Below are 18,755 nucleotides of genomic sequence, written 5' to 3'. Positions count from 1 at the left end.
AGTCCTTGAAAAGTGTTTGCTATAAGTATCAGCAATATCAATAGTTAATTTACATATTATTTTTAAAGATTTTTTCGAAGATGGTCGGAATTGGTTATATATTCAGTAAAATGTTCTCTAACTCTAAATTTTCTTAACCATACTTTCCAAAAACTTATATAATGATAAAAGTTGAATCATTAAGTATATCGTATAGTATAATACTTTTAATTTATAACATAATATTTTCAGGTATAAAATTCCGACCAAGATCATATGTAAAATGTTAAATTCTGAAATATTTGTTAAACAAAAAATCCCAAAACCACTTAAAACTTTGTCAGAGTGAAATTTTATTTATTTAAAATCTGTTTATATCATCCAATTAGAAATGTCTTAACAAATTAATTCGAAAATCAATCAAAATATCCAAAATCGGAATGCCGGAATTGACTCAAATCGACATTTTATGAGCAACATTTCGACGTGAAAATTTCGCAAGGTGCTCCAGTGGCGCAGAGGTTAGCGCTTCGTGCTTATAGCCGTGTTACGACGATATGGTTATGCCATAAGTCACGGTCGTGTGAGGAACGCGACGGTCGTGGGTTCAAACCCCTCCTGGAGCATTTTGTCTTTTTTTTAATTTTTATTCTTTTATATATTTTATTGATGTGAATTAACTTATAATTTATCTGACAGACTACATGATCAAGATGCTACTATGTAAGATCAATAATGGAAGAATAGAAGTAATCTATTTGAATTTTTATAGTTGTTTTACTTTAGGGAAGTTTAGTGACGAAGAAAATAATTTAGTGGGTGTGAAAAAAAGTTTAGCGACAATGGTCGCTAAAATTTATCTCGCTATCGCTAGTGAAATCTATAATATTAAATATATTTGCATCTATAAAACTTCCATCTATATAGTTCTACATTTTTTAATAATTGCTTTTAATAATGCATCTACTGCTTCTGATCTTGATTCTTCATCATCATTCAAGAATTGATTAGTTAATTGATTCACAAACATATTGGTTAAAGTATCTTTTTCTTGTAAATCTAATAATTTTAATTTATAAGCGATAAATTTGTTAACGGATAATTGTAAGTTTTCAGACAAGTTTGAATTTGAAATGGTGACATGTCTGATTGGTAAGGTTATATCGATTAATAAAGTTCTTAAATCCTTGGGATAATTGGTTTGTAAATAATTTAAAATATGATAATTTAAATAATCACGATTTAATTCTTCAAAATTATCAAATAAAGTAAAGAATTTATAAGCAATTTCAAAAGTTTTATCATCTTTCTTAATCAAGGTGGAATATTCTGGAATATACTTTAATAAGGTTGGTATACATAAATCAAATATAGTTAATGCAACATCACCTTTCAATGCAGGGTTAGTTTCTGGATTACCTAACATATTCATTTCAACTTCAGGTAAATGATTTAATTGATCTTTCATAGAATCAGTAGTATTAGTGGTGGGTAATTCGATTAAATCATTATTAAAATCTTCATCTTCAGTTCCAGTAACAGATTTACTTAATGCTTTAGCTAATTTTTCTTGTTCACTTTCTTGTTCATCTTGTTGTTGTTTTTCAGTTATAAGACCTAAAACTTTTCTTCTGGCTAATAATTTCGAGATATAAGTTAATTCAAATTGTGCATAACTTAACCATAATTGTAAAGATTCAGGATTTAATCTTAACCCTCTTTGAAATAAAACTCTTGCCCCTTTAGCATTGGCATTAGTTTCAAATTCATATTTAGCAGCTGATAACCATGCTTCAACATTTCTTGGTTGTAATTGTAATAAACGAGAATAAACTTTATAAATGACTTTAATAGCTCCATTACTTTTAGCAAATTTTAAATATTGAGACCATAATTCTAAATCTCCAGGATATCTTCTTGTTGCTCTATCAAATATGAATAATATACGTCTTGTACCAGCCCAATCACTTATACTTGGTTCAGTATCGATGATTCCAACTTTCGATAATCTGGCAAAACGTTTCTTTCTTAATTTTTCTAAATTTAATTCAAATTCACTATATTTTAAGAAATCTCGAGGTTGACTACCTCTACCTTGAATACGATGTTCAAAATCAGTTCTTCTTCTCATAATCATGGTGATTTCTTGTTTTTCAAATAATCTTTTCTTCTTAAGATCTTCCAACTCTGGAACGGATTGTTCCAAGTAGTATCTCACCTTTTCAGACATGATGATGTGGTTGAAATATGTGGTTTAGATAATCTTTTCAAATCAAACGATAAGTATTATATAAAATGGTTTAAAATAATTTTAGTTTTTCAGGATGAGATCTAAAACTAGTCCATGCTGAAATTAACTGTGGGATTTGTCTGCCAGTACATAGTTTAGAAATTTCCAGAACGCGTAATTTAAGGCATAGTCAGAAATATACTGCAAAAAAATATAAACTTTATCTATTGAATACGAATTGACAAGCAAGAGTATTCCCAACCCGATTATGTCATTACCTGATCAACAAGAACGCACTAATAAAGAGATAAGACCAATTACGATAGAATGGAAGTAAAAAAAAAAATTCAACGTGTATTATATCGAATTTATGAAAGGAAATGTATATAAGATGAACTAGAATAATATTGACACATAATGAATTCCCATTCTAATCAAGTTTACCGAATGATTCCGAATCAACAGGCTTATACTTCAGACCCTTTTTAATCTTATGAGAGATTAAATTATAAGTGAATGCAAAAATTATAACTGCTGTTCCAACCACTGTCATGAATAAATAAGTATATAACATAGTATAACTTATTGGAACAAAATTGATGGGGAATTTATAAAACCCAGATGCATATGGTATACCATCTAATGAATTGGTAGTACTGTCTGCATTTACCAATTGATCTAAGAATCTAACTGCCACGTTAAGAGTTAAACTATCCCCAATGACAACTCTAGTAGCATTTGTACCTGATGAGAAAGCAACAGCACTAATAAAGGTATTTTCTTCTTCATTATTATTGGAAGGTTTAGTTATCAAGACATTTAAAGTTGGATCAATATCAAGATGACTTTCACGGATTTCACCTCTTAAATTGAACGTTAAAGGTACATACGCTCCTCCTTTTTCTAAATAATGAGCATCACTACTGATTGGTAATCGACAACTGAAAGGAGCATCTTCATGAATGTATAATTGGAATAAATGATATAATTCATCCGTGAAAGTTATAGTACAATTAAAATCTTCACTAATACCATATTTGAAAGTTAAAGGTTTGGAAGTTTCTTTACAGATTGGGAAGGGACCATATATGATACGTTCTTGTTCATCGAATTTATGTTCTCCATTATCTATATTTCTCGTGATACAATCCATATAAACATTTTCACCTCTTTTATATGGAGTAAAACCTACTGGGATTTCATCTTGTCGATTCAATGGATACCATTCAGCAGCTAAAGTAGAAGCTATGATTAATAAGGATGATGATAATAGACCTGATACCTTCATGTCTTGGATGTGTATGGATATGGACTAAGTAGGTTGATGATATAATGTACAATTGGGAGATGATATCAATGTCAAATGACTTGTCTTGTCTTGTCTTGTTGTCCTGATCAGTTTTCAAAATATCAATTTTGGATTGAACGCGCGAAACGAAGAGTCTGCTCAGTACATAACAAGAAATTTTCATATATAGAGGAAAGATTAATTTACTTTACAGTTAGGGGGGTATAACGATTTTTTTTAAATGTTTTTATATTACGTATACATGTATAAAAAGAGTAACCTTTTCGTTTATATTTCGATTTTTTATAAATGTGTTATGGGAAATGGTTGGATGATTTATGGTTTGTACAAAAAGAAGAAATGTAAAGATGAAATATTTAATGATTTAAAATTTTTCAAATTTAGTTTCTTTTAGTAAAACGTCTTGGACCTCTTTGAGAAGAGATAGCAACAGTTTGAACTGGGATTTTGAAACCTAAAGTTTTGATTAAATCAGCGGTTTCAGCATCAACTTCTAATTGACCATTGGTATGGGATAAATCTAAAGCAGAAACTTCTGGAACATATTGATCTTTTCTTTCTCTTTCTTCTTCTTGTAATTTGAAAGAAATACCTCTAACTGGACCCTTTTGAATTCTTTTCATTAAATGGGTGGTGTAACCAGCGATTTTATTTCTTAATCTTTTAGATTGAATAACAGCAATTTCAGAAGTTAATCTTTTATTGGTTTCAAAATCTAAAGTTAATTTTGGGTAGAATCTTTCGATTAAAACTTTGGAAGCTCTTTTAACGGTTTTAGTTCTAACACGACCCTATAAGATAATTAAAGTTAGTATAAATGGTTATTATAGTATTGGTTTAGATGTAATACATTGAAATGGAGATGAATATATTTTGGTGGGTTAATTCTTATAGTAGATTGGTTCGACAGTATATGAAATAGTAATGATTGGAAGTCGAATGTGAATGTATGGTTTAGATAGTTTTGATTGGTATTGGTTCATTATATGATGGATTAAATTGATGCATGTGGTTGTAGGTCATATATGGTAAATAATATCAGGAATATTGATGATGTTTAAAAAGTTCAACATTGAACGATTACTTTGACTGACTTGATGAATGGATAAACTGTTCACTCTAGTGATCTCTCTTACTCTTATTAAATACACTCTGTTTCTTTTATAAGCGATTTGATGACTTTTTCTTATAAACATTGATACTGATATTGATTGATGAAAACAGTTTGATTCTAAACATGAACAAACAAATGATTGAATTAATGATAATGACAGACTGATATGAATGATGGGATATTCATTTCTCTCTCAAGGTATACATGATCTCATACGATATTTACATACCATGTTGGCTAATTATTATTATGATTATAGATAATTTTCAAGAAACAGAAAACCTTTTCAATAGTTAAAATTTATAAATTGAAATTTTTTTTTCCTCTTTTCCCTAAGTTGGTAAACCTTGTTACTATGAGAGTTTACAGTGTGAGATAAAATTAACTATGAGAGAGACAAACTGACTGTATAAAAAAAAAAACATGATTATATAAGAGATTATGTAATCGATAAATTAGAAAGTGCGCCACCTGTATATAACAGGGGTCGATATGAGGGCGAGTTCAATCATGTGATGAATGTGACTGGGTTTTATAAGTTGGTACAGACACACACACAATCACACGTGATCAAATGAACCACATGATCAGTGATCATGTGATTGATTATTTTCACACGACCATTTTTTTCAATTTTTGATTCAAACAACGAAATCTAAACATTTTTGAAAACGGAATATGAGCATACAGTTAAACCGTGTATTATATCCATTTAATCACGATTAAAACTATTTATAAATCATCAAAAATCCATAGTTAAAGGATTCCCATCCATTACATACCCTTCGACCAACCATCTACCGTCATCTATTTGATTGATTCAATTGATTAACTTGATAGATTCATTTCCATTTTTAGCCAACTTTAACTTTACTTTCATTTCATCAATCTCTCACTCACATTTGAGTGTTCCCCCCATATTTTTAATTTATTTTTCAGTTCAGAACGAGTTCACGTTCTTATGGATCTTTGTATTATATTATATTTCAAAAACTTAACTTAAACAACAATACCATTATTATTGTTCTTCATTGTCATTACTATTAATTGTACATTCTATCATTTCGGGAAGGTTTTATCAACTATATCAGGGTAATAATATTTTTTTTTTTTTTTTTTGCAATCATTCTACTACTATAATTCACACACCACATTATGGATACAAAAGCAAGACTATATCATTGTGACGTTTGTTCTACAGATTGTACTAATCGTACTCGAGTGAAATGTGCCATTTGTAATGATTATGATTTATGTGTTCCATGTTTTAGTAGTGGATTAACTACTGGAGATCATAAAAGTTGGCATGATTATCAAATTATAGAACAACATACTTATCCTATTTTTGAAAAAGATTGGGGTGCTGATGAAGAATTATTATTAATCCAAGGTTGTGAAACTTTTGGATTAGGTAATTGGCAAGATATTGCTGATCATATCGGTAATCGATCTAAAGATGAAGTTGCAAAACATTATTTTGAAATTTATTTAAATAAAGAAACTTATCCTTTACCTGATATGAATAAAGATTTTTCAAATATAACTCCCTTGGAATTTTTAGAACAACGGAAAAAGAGATTAGAAATTAGAAAAAATAGTCCTTTACCTCCACCAAAATCAAAACCAGTTGCTTCAGTTCCATTATGTCATGAAATTCAAGGTTATATGCCAGGTAGATTAGAATTTGATCATGAAGCTGAAAATGAAGCTGAAATCCCGGTTAAGGATCTTATATTTGATCCTGATGATTCCAAAAATGATATTGAATTAAAATTAACTATTTTGGATATTTATAATTCAAGATTAACTACTAGATCAGAAAGGAAAAGAGTTTTAATTTTAAATAATTTATTAGAATATCGAAAAAATATTAGTTTAGATAAACGAAAATCAAAAGAAGAAAAAGATTTATTAAGAAAAATAAATTTATTTATCCGAATTTTAACTCCAGAAGATTTTAATTCATTCACAAGAGATTTTTTAAATGAATTAAGATGTCGAATTAGAATTCAACAATTACAAAATTGGAGAAAAAATGGTATAGTAACCATTGAAGATGGGAATAAATTTGAAAAAGATAAATTAATTAGATCTGCTCATTATCAAAGAATGGGTAATGGTTCTTTAAATGCAAGACATTCATCTCAAACTCCTGGTTTAATGAATGGTAATAATAACAATAATGGAAGTATTAATGGTAGTGGACTTATAAATGGTGGAGGTATAAGAAAACCTTATTCATCATCAGCAAATTCTCCTCAACCAGAATATAAACCAAAATTAGGTAATGCTAGAGCTCCATTAGATATATCTCATGCTGTTGATTTTGATTTATTATCAAATGAAGAAAAACAATTATGTGCCACATTAAGAATTTTACCAAAACCTTATTTAGCCATTAAAAATCAATTAATGAAAGAAGCTGTCAAAAATAATGGAGTATTAAAGAAAAAAGATGCTAGACAAGCTTTAAAAATAGATGTTAATAAAGCCAGTAAAATTTATGAATTTTTTGTACAAATGGGTTGGTGTTCTCAAGGTTAATAATTTAGCTAGGTTGTTAGTTTATCTTTTTTTATAAGGTTAAAGATTCATTAAATAAATTATTTAACTTTTCAAATTTTAATTTAAGTAATGATTCAGTTGTATTTAAACTATGAGCATAATCAATGATTAATTGATTTAAAAATTTAAATCGTTTAATTAATATAAATCGATTCATAATTAATTTATTCATTAAATTCATTTCTTTATTCATTAAATCTTTTGATTTTAAACTCCAATTTAAGAAATCATCTTGAGATAATAATGAATTATTAGTTTCAAATTTAGAATTAGTAATTGAATTGAATTCTTGAAGTGATAAGTAATTTTGTGATGATGATAATGTGTTTGTAGGAGCATTAACTTTAATAAGATCTAATTCTTGTTCTTCTTCTTTTGATTCAATAACAATTGGTGTGGTAGCGGGGACCTCAGATTGGATATGACCTCCATCATCACTAACTTGTTTGTCATTACTACCATTCTTCTTTTCCATAGATTCTTCATCTACTGAAATATCAATTGGATTAATTAAACTATCCTGACTATTAGTATCTGGATTGATTAAATATTTACTAAGAATATTCTTAGAATCAGCTGTAGTTTTCGTTAATGCTGAATAATTCGATTGAGAATCACTAGCATGAGAATACCCAGCTGAAGAAGCCACATAGGAAGTCGACCCAGTACTAGATACAGGTGGATTATAATCATTAGATTGATTGATCGATTGATGATGATGATGATTAGTAGATTTAGATCTTTTAGACTTTGGTTTGGCAGCACTGACATTTGAATTTAAACTTGAGGTAGTTGAATCCATCGAATTCAACCGTTTTTCACCTGGTTTGAAACCATTTCCATCTCCATCCCTCACCAAAGGTGATTTTGAGCCCTTTGAAGATGCCATACTGTTACTAGTTACTGCTGATTTATCAACTTGTCAACCTGTTTGACAAAGTTGAATCCTTTGGCTGCAAGTACAGACAAAGGAAAAAGTAAACACAGAGGGGGACGTGGTCGTGTCCAAAAATCAAAATGGTAAGGGGACCCACTCCGACAGAAATACAAAGCAGACAGACATTAAAACAGACATTAAAAAATAAAATAAAATAAAATTAAATTAAAATAAATTAATTTTTTCGATTGTGGCAAGTGCATGAATTGTTTGTCTGTCAGATTGTTTCATTGATATCTAACTAATAGACGAATTACAGTGATATATCTGAATTAAAATGAAACAGAAGCATATGAAAAATGGTCTACTAACCGTTTTGCAATCAAATGAATATAATTCAGACATAAAATTAAAAACAAACTAGTGCTATTTAAGCTAAAATTTAAAAATATCAGACATTTTTTGAGATTGAAATAGACAATTTGTACATAAAAATCACCTGTTTTTTTTTTTCTGAGTTCCTTGTTCTTTTTTTTATAAGAGAAAATCGGACAAAAAATTTGTGTCATTTTACGGGATTATTTATCTATAGGACTGTATATAATGATCGAATAAATGAAACCGTTTGTTGCAATATCTACTAGTTTGATCAAATGACAGTTATTGATATACTATCGATGATAAAGTTGATATGAGTGATATCAATCCCCGATAGTTGATTGTCCCACTACTTATTTATATGTCATTAATATTAATAACTGAGGATTCTTCGGCATCAAATTTAAGCAAATGAGATATCAGACAAAAACGAGCAAAGCAAAAAATACAATTGTGAACCTTTTCGCTTACGGAGAGAAGAGATAAGCATAGTAGAGAAGAGGGGGAAACAGAAATGGTAAGAATAGAAGAATAATGCCATTAGTAACTTTTTAAATATAACTTGGCATTTTAAAAGAAAAGACGAAATCGAAATAAAACTTAGCGTATATCACTACATAACTTAGAAGAAGAAGTGTTGTAAAATGCTTAGTGGTAGTAGTAATAGCCAAATAGGTGGTAGCAATATTTGAGGCAAGAGCGAACGTTTTAATTTAACCCTGCTCTAGTAAATATATCCAATAATAGTTGGAGTTTGAACTAAACTTGGCTTCTAGACAATGCCATGCCATACTAAATCACAACTAAAACTATACAAAACTTAGTTACTATAATCATTGTGCTACGTTCCATCTAATAATCTAATGTTGTATTAATAATACAAGTCAATATTAGTTTCCCACAGACCAGACACAAAATTTTGATTTCCAGACAAAAATTAAAATTAAAAAAATTTAAAACAAAAAAAAAAAATCATTCAATTTTTAAAGTGAAAGTGAAAGTGAGAGTTCAGACAGACACTCAAGAGAGAGAGTGACAGACAAAACAAAATTTAAGTAATAAATAAATCTCAACCAACTCCACCAAAATCACAGTTGTCAATAATTACTAACCCATTCCCACCCACCAACCCTACACACATACCCACAAATCATTAGACATTGATAGTGTGGCAACACTTCCTCCCCTCAAAGACATACATCTGAACAAAGTTAAACTATCTATTCATTCATCCATCAATCCATTAAAGTTTAATCGATATTAGGTTCTTATCATCCTATCAACTTGTTTTGTTTCTGTTGTGTTTGTTATTTTTACAATATAAACCCCCCACATCATATCATCAGACCATTTCGTAAGGGTTTCCCATCACTGATTGAGATTTATCACCCCCTATAGATTAACTGATTCATTTCATTCTTGACTCCATCATTTCAGGTAATCCTCATAGTTAAATAAACCTGTTTATTTAATTTTAAGTATATCACTAGTTTCATTCATTGATACTTTTTTTTACTACCACAACATATAATCTCATATCATCTCATATCATAATCATAAGTAGATACGTCTACTTAATTTGTATCTTCCCATCGCAATCTATTAGAATCTTTCCGGGTTGCCTAAGTTTCAAAAATTCTCAATATATTTTTCATTATACCCCTTCATTTTTGTGAAGCTTATTGTTAATCTACTATTTATCATACGATAAATAACACACTCTCATACAAAATTCTTGAGAAAATCCGTTTAGCCAAGTTTAAACAAACCCTTTATATTCTTAAGACCTAAGTCATTACCTTCATTAATCCATTATCATTATCATTATCATTAGCATACATATCCTTCATATAATCAAATATATCAATCATGACCGATTATCTAAAGTTTCAATCATTACCATCTGGTAGACATAAAGATAAAAAACATATCATTATAGTGGGTGCTGGTATAATGGGGGTTTGTACCGCCTATTATCTTGTAACTCATCCTAAATTCGATCCTGAAAAATATCATATTACAATCATTGAAAGTAAAAGAGTTGCTAGTGGTGCTAGTGGGAAAGCAGGTGGTTTATTGGCCTTATGGGCTTTTCCAGCTCAAATAGTACCTCTATCGTTTGATTTACATCAAAAATTATCTGATGAATATAATGGGGTTGATGAATGGGGTTATAGAAGATTAACTACTGTATCATTAGAAGGTGACTTAACTCACCTTGACGATGAAGATGAAGACGAAGAAGACGAAGAAGAAGATTCAGCCCATCAAAGTGATGGAATAGTAATAACACCAAGTTCTGAAAAGAAAAATGATGCCACCACTGAGAATGAAAATGAAAAAATTGAAGATTCTATAAAAATACCGGTATCTCATGATTCAGATTCTTCTTCATCCATCAATAAACCTCCTAAAAAGACATCAAGAGCAACTCGTCAATCATCAATACCAAGTGATTCAAGTTTCACCACCAATAATACTGCAACTAATAACAATAATAAATCTAAACACACAAAAAGTAAATTACCAACTGATTTAAACTGGATCAATTCAGCTTTAATCAGTAATTGTTCAACTTTGGGTGGTACTGATACAACTGCTCAAGTGCATCCTTATAAATTCACCACTTTTATCTTAAAGAAAGCAGTTGAATTAAGTAAGGGGTCCATTGAATTCATCATTGGTAAAGTTAACAAAATCCAATTTTCATTGGAAACTGGTTCAGCAACTGGTGTAAGTTATCAACCATCATCATTAAAATCAGATTATTCATCAACCGCTCATACTATTTCCGGTGATCAAATTGTATTAACTGTTGGTCCTTGGACTTCAAAAATTTTACCTGATTGTCCTATAAGTGGATTAAGAGCTCATTCAATCACAGTAGCTCCATTTAAGGATCAAACCGTCTCCCCTTATGCCATTTTCACTGAATTTAAAACAGGTCCTTATAAATATATTTCTCCTGAAATTTATGCAAGACAAGATGAAGTTTATGTATGTGGAGAAGGGGATTCTACTGTGGATGTTCCTGAAACTACTGATGATGTTGAAATTGTAAAATCAAAATGTGATGAATTATTCAGACAAGTGGGTAAAATATCGCCAAATTTGAAAAAAGGTCATACTTTAAAGAGACAAGCTTGTTATTTACCTGTACTAGATGTTCCATCCTCAAGTGGTCCATTAATTGGTGAAACTAATGTATCTAATTTATTCTTAGCTTCTGGTCATTCATGTTGGGGTATAAATAATGCTCCTGGAACTGGTAAGATTATGAGTGAATTATTATTAGATGGAGTGGTTGCTTCTGCTGATATTTCTGCTTTAGAACCTTTCCTTTATTTTGATGCAAGTGTCTTAGTAAGTGACGATGAAGAAGATTATGATGATGAAGATGACGATGAAGAAGATGATGAAGAAGAGGAAGAAGATGTTGGTGGTGCAGCTGATGCTGAAGATGAGGATGAAGATGATGATTATCACGAAGCTACTGAAACAAGTTCAGAAACTGCTCCAAGTGACCCAGAATGGTCAAAAGAAGCATAGATTACATTATTCATAAACCATTTTATTTCCTAATGCTACTTGCTTTCCTACTTGCTTAAGACAATTTTTTAACGTACGTAATTGTATATATATTTTTATATAAGATATTAATAAACTTAGTATATGCTATAAAAAAAATTCAGCTTTTATTTAATCTATCCTTTTGTTTTGATCAATGATTAATTGATTCTTCCTTTTGTTTGACTCGATGATATATTGTTTAAATTTATTAAACCATTCAATAAATTTCATTAAGAATAATCCTAAAATCATAACGATAATAGTTGATACTAATTTTTCATTTTTACTCCATAACTCATAATTAAATAAATGAATTTCATCTTTCTTCTTGTTTCTGAGATAACGATCCTCAGTAGTCTTGGGTTCATACCATACCGGCTCAACTGATTTAAATCGATCGTTTCTTTCATATTCAGTTTCACGACTTTCATGATTCACTATTTCATTAAAGATTTCAAAATCTTCAGGATTAGCCTTTATGTGAGGAGTTGGTACAGGATGTGTTAATGAAGTTACATCACTGGAGATTATTAACGTGAAATGTGGTGATGGTAACTTCCTTAATATCTTTCTAATTAATTCATCATATTCAAGTAATTTTTGTAATCTTGCTGGTACATCATCTTGTTCAGGTAAGGGAGGTAAATTAACAACTATGGCTCTAGTACGAACATCATAGTAAGGTTGGACCTCATTATCATCAACTCGATTGACATAGATGGCTTCAGCTTGACAATTCTTGATGATATACTTTTCAAGAAACTTATAATTCAATGTTCCATGAACCCAAGGCAATCCTACTAAAGTAGATGACAATTTAAGATAATTCCTCACATATGGCCATAAATCTCTTTTTGAATCAGTCACATCATCCAATGTCAAACCTGGTATATTTACAAGTACATATTCATCACTGGAACATTGAGTTATCAACTTTTTGATCAAGTTGGTAACACTTGTAGTATTATGAGCTTCAAGATTATCTGATCTGATTTCACTCTTCAAATCAGGTACAAGTTTGTGTGACGCCACTATCACTGGCACGGTTTGTAAACAAGCGACTATCGAAAGTAAATGAGTAAGTAATAGTAGTTGTCGTATATTCATAATGTTTGCTTGTTGAATTGGTAACTGATGGTGTTGCTGTTCATACGTTATACAAGTGAATCAATAATAAGTTACCAGAATTAATCAGTTCAAAATTGATCACGCGCTCGAAGGCACGCGACTTTTATTCTTTTTATTTTTTAAGATTTTTTGGAGCCGCATACTCTTTTGGGGTTCCTGAAGGACAAAAATTTTGACAGCTTCTATTCAGGGTGAAGTAAGGAGAGATACCAAGATTCAGAGATATAAACATAGATCCAAGTATGTCTGACGAAACTGAAAGAGCATTGAAATATGCCCAAGGGTTTGTTGATTTTGTCAATGCTTCCCCAACTCCTTATCACGCTGTTAAATCTGTTAAATCAAGATTAGTTGAAGCTGGATTTACTGAAATTTCAGAACGTTCAAATTGGTCTAATATCAGTATTAAGAAAGGGGGTAAATACTTCGTCACTAGAAATGCCTCATCCTTAATTGGTTTCACTGTTGGTGAAAGTTTCAAAAACGGTAATGGGGTGGCTATCGTGGGTGCTCACACTGATTCACCATGTTTAAGAATCAAACCAATTTCCAATAAAACATCAGAAGGTTTTATTCAAGTTGGTGTTGAACAATATGGTGGTTTGATTGCTCATTCTTGGTTTGATAGAGATTTATCTATTGCTGGTAGAGTTTATGTTACTGAAAATGGACAATACGTTCCTAAATTGATTAAAATTGATAAACCATTATTAAGAATTCCAACTTTAGCTATTCATTTAGATAGAGAAGTGAATACTAAATTTGAATTCAATAAAGAAACCAAATTAGTTCCTATTGCAGGTCAAACATCCATTGATAAGAATGAATTGGAAGCTGCCGCTGAAAAGAAAAAGGAAGGCCATTCATGTGCTGATGATCCTGAATTACAATTAACCCCAGAACAATTTGTATCAGTTCAAACCGTGATTCAAAGACATAATAAGTCTTTAATTGAATTAATCGCCAAGGAAATCAATGTTGAAGTTGAACAAATTGAAGATTTTGAATTGGTTTTATTCGATCATCAAAAATCAACCATTGGTGGTTTAAATGATGAATTCATATTTTCTCCTCGTTTAGATAACTTAACTTCTTGTTATACTGCTACAGTGGGTTTAATTGAATCATTGGAATTAGTTCATAAACAAAAGGGTATTCAATTAATTTCCTTATTTGATCATGAAGAAATAGGTTCTAAATCTGCTCAAGGAGCTGATTCAACATTTTTACCAGATATTCTTAAAAGATTAACTGCCATTGATTTCGATGGTAATGGTTCAGGTGATTATTTCCATGAAACAATGGCCAAATCATTCTTATTATCCTCTGATATGGCTCATGGTGTTCATCCAAATTATGAAGATAAATATGAAAAGAAAAACAGACCTCAATTAAATGCTGGTCCAGTTATAAAAGTCAATGCCAATCAAAGATATGCTACTAATTCTCCAGGTATAGTATTATTAAAGAAAGTTGCCGAACAAGTCAAAGTCCCATTACAATTATTTGTGGTTAGAAATGATTCACCATGTGGTTCAACCATTGGGCCAATATTAGCTGCCAAATTAGGTATAAGAACTCTTGATTTAGGTAATCCTCAATTATCCATGCATTCAATTAGAGAAACTGGTGGTACATTTGATGTGGTTAAATTAACAGATTTATTTAAGGGATTCTTTGAACATTATGTAGATATTGATGAAAAAATCTTATGTGATCATCTTTAAATAAAGTACATATAAAGATATATATATATATAGATGAGACTATATAGGAGGAAATACATTTTCTGATTCATATCCTATGACATTACCAGCTGGAAAGTAAGAACATATGATATATGTTCCCCATACTGAATTACAATACTTTGGAGAGCAACCGATAGAAGTAGACCCATTCCAAATAACTTGAGTGAAATGATTATATTCACTTTCAGTTCCATAAGGGAAATTATTACCTTCATCGTACCAAGCTTCCATTGCACCATCTGTAGAATAACCAATAGCCAAGTTTTCACCATAAAGACCACCAGAATGAGTCAAGACACCACTGCAATCATATTTTGAAGCATAAGCTGCTGCATAATCAAATAAAGTATTATTCCAATGAACGTCTGTAGCACCATGAAGGCCTCGTTTGGTGTTGTGTAGGTCTAGCATTTGTTCAGCAAATGTAGTGTTAAGGGAATAAGTACCAGTATATGAATAAATAGCAGCATCGAGACCGGTGGTAGGGTTTGAAGTTTCAACAATAGTTACTACTTCAACTTGAGTAGGATTGAAGCTTGTAGTAGGCTCTGGTTGCACGTAGACTTCAACTATTGCTACTTGTGTGACTATTTGACTTGTCACTCCAAACACAAACCATAACCAGCATAATAAATATACACCCATCTCAAGCTGTTTTATCTATCAGTGATTGTAATCCTAAAAAACTTATCGATAGTTTAGGGACATTCTAGTCATATTTTATACAAAAGTTAAAATTCATTGCAACTTCGCACACTAAAAATTTGCAATCAAAATTGAAACGTTCACTAAACAAAAACATACTACGAGTCACACGATGATATATTATACGAATATTAAATGCCAATATATTAGATATTAATGATTAAAAACTATAGTACATATTACATATTAAAATGCTAAATAAGAAATGAAACGACATGTTTGTCATGAGAAGAAATGAAAAGATATACCGAGGGTGGGGGAGATTGAAAAGGTTGCTTAAAGGAAACTTTCGACAAATCCGTATCTGAATTTTTTCCATCCTTTTAAGCTATCAGCATAATCATTTTCTTCTTGTTCTTCGGGAGTTACGTAATATCTATCGGTATCGAAATCCATATCAGCAGCTCTGATGAATTTATCTTTACCTCTTTTAACAATTAACCACCAGAAAATAAAACATAATGGGAAAATACCTAATTCCAAGTATGATTGGAAGAAATCAGCAGTTTGGAATGGGACAAGAGTTGACCAACCTTGAACTAAAATGATAAATCCACCGAAAATAACCACAAACCATGGACCATAAGGATAAGACCAATTTTTCATTAATAATTCATGAGTTCTACCTTGTTTTTCAAGACCTCTTCTGAATCTTAAACTAACAACACCAATTAACCACCAAGAGATTAAATTTGAAAGACCAACGATACTTTGAATCCAATTCCATAAAGTACCGGCCCCAACGAAGGAAGATGCAAAACATAAACCACCACAGAACCAAGTAAAAATGACAGCAACATAAGGAATACCAAATCTATTTAATTTGGTGAAAATCTTTGGAATATAACCTTGAGTACTTAAATTAAAGGCCAATCTTGAACCAGCGAATAAAGCATGATTACCAGCTGAAAGTAAAGAAGTCATAATAACTGCATTCATAAAACTACCAGCTCCTTTAGCCCCAACCATTTGGAAAACAATGGTGAATGGAGAAGTAGCAACGGTTTTAGTGTTTAAATTTGGGTAATCATAAGGAATATTCATACCAATAAAGAAAGCAGTGAATACATAAAAGATAGCAATTCTCCAGAAAGTAGCTTTAATAGTTTTTGGAATAATACGAGTTGGATTTTTAGTTTCACCAGCGGTTAAAGAAACTGATTCTAAACCACCTAAAGCGAAAGCAGCTGAAACGAATAATGATGAGAAACCAGCAATACCATTTACAAATGGAGCATCACCATAACTCCACCATTTGAACCCAATATATTCATGTTCTGGATTTTTACCAACATTAGCAACAATACTAATAATGAAAAAGATAAAAATAGTAACAACTTTTAATAATGCTAACCAATATTCAGTTTCACCATAAACTCTAACATGAATAACATTAAGGAATAATAAGAAAACCCAAAAGATGATGGAAATAACATACCAATGGAAATCAGTCCAATATTCAAAGATTAATTGAAGAGCAGTTAAATCCCCAGCTACAGAACAAGCATCATTAAACCAATAATTGATAAGGATAGCAAACCCAAGAGAATCACTACCGAATCTCTTGGCATAAGTGGTGAAAGAACCAGAAACAGGATATTGAACTGACATTTCTCCTAAACTTAACATCATAAAGAATACAATTAACCCAATGACAACATAAGCTAAAAGCATTGATAATGGACCTCCAGTAGCTAACATTTTACCAGTCCCTAAATAAAGACCACTACCGATAACCCCAGCAATGGTGATCATATTAATGGTTCTACCTCTTAAAGATCTATTAAGATTTTCAGTTTGAGCAATTTGTCTATCAGTTGAACTAACATCATCATTAGTGACTTTTTCTAAATCATGAGTAAGACTTGATTTTTCCTGGTTAGGACTATCTGAATCAATGTAAGACATTATGACTAGGATAATTGATAAAGTAAACAGATAATTCCTGATAAAAGATATACCTATCGATCTATCTAAGTAAATAAATCAATCATAAAAAGGTTAAAATGGGAGACATAAGTTGGAGGTTTTATACAAACATTTTAAGCTTAAGGTATCCGATTTGCAATCAAAACCAGAAAGCGGGAACAGTAAAAAAAGAAATTCACAGAAAATTTTTTTAGGAGTGTGAACGCCGCGAAATATTTAAGCAGAGCATTCCATTTTTGTTCAAGTTGTAATTGATGAAAGAACCACAGTTTAGTTAAGTTAAGTTTAGCTTAACCTGTTTCGGTTTCGTGAAATTAAGAAATTTAAACAGTTATACAAGTTACCGTAATTGAAATAGACCGTTTTGATAGGCAGTTATTAGTTGTGGCAACTAACTAATTAATTAATTTTAATAGCGGATATGTGCTAAGCATAATAATAATAATAATAATAATAAATATTTTATTAGCGGTACACTATTTTGCTTGTGGCCATTAGCTATAATGAAAAGATATGTCATGGATTAACTCTTGACATCTGCTCATTCGAAATCAATAGTAGAAGTATAAGTAGGATTAGAAATAATTAGTAAGACATCTAAAATGACATAATTACACCAAGCTTCTATATAATTAAGCCAGAAGTAAAAGCCCTGTTAAAGAATTATTTGCAATTAAGTAAATATCGTCTCATCACTTGGTCACACATAGTCAATAGTCAGTAGTTAATGGAACTTGCCGTAATGGGAAATAAGGAGGAGGTTGTTGGTTTCTAAGAAAAAGAATCTATTATTTTTTTGCAATCACATTATTTCACGTGACTCTTTTTGTCATTTTTTTCAGGGCATTTTTCAATTTTGTGGAATTTATGTTTAATTGGCGGCTGATTTTGCTGCATTCGAAGTTATATGGTCGTAAATCAATACTAATCTTGCAATTAGCAGTTGTTAAATAAATTGTGGATCTAATCACTATAGTTTAAACTATATTTAATTGAGACTAAGGGGAATGCACAGTTTATATAGAATTATTCTAATAATGGAAATATGCCGTTTCGATTTGATTTGATTTCTTTTTAGAATTCGTATTGTTTGAAGAATGCTTCTATTTCGTTTCTATATATGGAAGAAGAGTTGAATTCTAATCGTCATCACTTACCCATTCTCTTTAAATGAGTCCTTATCATTAACTTGACTCCATACTTTTTTATTTGGACTTGCTCAT

General features: G+C 30.6%; 10 protein-coding genes and 1 non-coding gene across 11 annotated transcripts; 4 read left to right on the top strand and 7 right to left on the bottom strand. All coding sequences in view use genetic code 12, as the record gives it.

Annotated features, from left to right (window-relative positions):
* The first annotated feature begins 483 nt into the window (after positions 1-483).
* DFJ63DRAFT_t121 lies at positions 484-605 on the top strand. Its single transcript has one exon. It is a non-coding gene; the product is annotated as a tRNA-Ile (tRNA).
* Positions 606-898: 293 nt separating this feature from the next.
* DFJ63DRAFT_323591 (snoRNA-binding rRNA-processing protein) lies at positions 899-2,209 on the bottom strand (the record flags this gene model as incomplete). The annotated part of the gene is made up of 1 exon (XM_064907534.1): positions 899-2,209. The coding sequence occupies one exon, from the start codon at positions 2,207-2,209 to the stop codon at positions 899-901; it is 1,311 nt and encodes a 436-aa protein (XP_064759901.1).
* Positions 2,210-2,447: 238 nt separating this feature from the next.
* On the bottom strand, positions 2,448-3,727 carry DFJ63DRAFT_320697 (uncharacterized protein). The gene has a single exon (XM_064907228.1). It carries the CDS (start codon positions 3,495-3,497, stop codon positions 2,640-2,642), a length of 858 nt encoding a protein of 285 aa, XP_064759900.1. The 5' UTR covers positions 3,498-3,727; the 3' UTR covers positions 2,448-2,639.
* A 171-nt stretch (positions 3,728-3,898) lies between these two features.
* Positions 3,899-4,864, bottom strand: RPS17B (40S ribosomal protein eS17; the record flags this gene model as incomplete). Its single annotated transcript, XM_064907533.1, has 2 exons — positions 3,899-4,309; positions 4,862-4,864. 2 exons carry the CDS (start codon positions 4,862-4,864, stop codon positions 3,899-3,901), a joined length of 414 nt encoding a protein of 137 aa, XP_064759899.1.
* A 923-nt stretch (positions 4,865-5,787) lies between these two features.
* Positions 5,788-7,176, top strand: ADA2 (chromatin-binding transcription regulator; the record flags this gene model as incomplete). Its single annotated transcript, XM_064908530.1, has 1 exon — positions 5,788-7,176. The coding sequence occupies one exon, from the start codon at positions 5,788-5,790 to the stop codon at positions 7,174-7,176; it is 1,389 nt and encodes a 462-aa protein (XP_064759898.1).
* Positions 7,177-7,207: 31 nt separating this feature from the next.
* DFJ63DRAFT_337283 (uncharacterized protein) lies at positions 7,208-8,086 on the bottom strand (the record flags this gene model as incomplete). The annotated part of the gene is made up of 1 exon (XM_064908529.1): positions 7,208-8,086. The coding sequence occupies one exon, from the start codon at positions 8,084-8,086 to the stop codon at positions 7,208-7,210; it is 879 nt and encodes a 292-aa protein (XP_064759897.1).
* Positions 8,087-10,321: 2,235 nt separating this feature from the next.
* Positions 10,322-12,001, top strand: DFJ63DRAFT_323587 (uncharacterized protein; the record flags this gene model as incomplete). Its single annotated transcript, XM_064907532.1, has 1 exon — positions 10,322-12,001. The coding sequence occupies one exon, from the start codon at positions 10,322-10,324 to the stop codon at positions 11,999-12,001; it is 1,680 nt and encodes a 559-aa protein (XP_064759896.1).
* Positions 12,002-12,076: 75 nt separating this feature from the next.
* On the bottom strand, positions 12,077-13,261 carry BIG1 (Big1p). Its single transcript, XM_064904239.1, has one exon. The coding sequence runs from the start codon at positions 13,127-13,129 to the stop codon at positions 12,152-12,154; it is 978 nt and encodes a 325-aa protein (XP_064759895.1). The 5' UTR covers positions 13,130-13,261; the 3' UTR covers positions 12,077-12,151.
* On the top strand, positions 13,032-14,896 carry DFJ63DRAFT_232500 (aspartyl aminopeptidase). The gene has a single exon (XM_064904249.1). It carries the CDS (start codon positions 13,393-13,395, stop codon positions 14,875-14,877), a length of 1,485 nt encoding a protein of 494 aa, XP_064759894.1. The 5' UTR covers positions 13,032-13,392; the 3' UTR covers positions 14,878-14,896.
* Positions 14,897-14,916: 20 nt separating this feature from the next.
* Positions 14,917-15,309, bottom strand: DFJ63DRAFT_290249 (uncharacterized protein; the record flags this gene model as incomplete). Its single annotated transcript, XM_064905294.1, has 1 exon — positions 14,917-15,309. One exon carries the CDS (start codon positions 15,307-15,309, stop codon positions 14,917-14,919), a length of 393 nt encoding a protein of 130 aa, XP_064759893.1.
* A 570-nt stretch (positions 15,310-15,879) lies between these two features.
* Positions 15,880-17,511, bottom strand: ALP1 (Alp1p; the record flags this gene model as incomplete). Its single annotated transcript, XM_064905298.1, has 1 exon — positions 15,880-17,511. One exon carries the CDS (start codon positions 17,509-17,511, stop codon positions 15,880-15,882), a length of 1,632 nt encoding a protein of 543 aa, XP_064759892.1.
* Positions 17,512-18,755: the final 1,244 nt, after the last annotated feature.

Source organism: Scheffersomyces coipomensis (genome assembly GCF_036884675.1).
Source record: "Scheffersomyces coipomensis strain NRRL Y-17651 chromosome Unknown DFJ63scaffold_7, whole genome shotgun sequence".
NCBI lineage: Eukaryota > Fungi > Ascomycota > Pichiomycetes > Serinales > Debaryomycetaceae > Scheffersomyces > Scheffersomyces coipomensis.
Note: the sequence above shows the minus strand (reverse complement) of the source record. Positions and strands in the feature narration are given on the sequence as shown.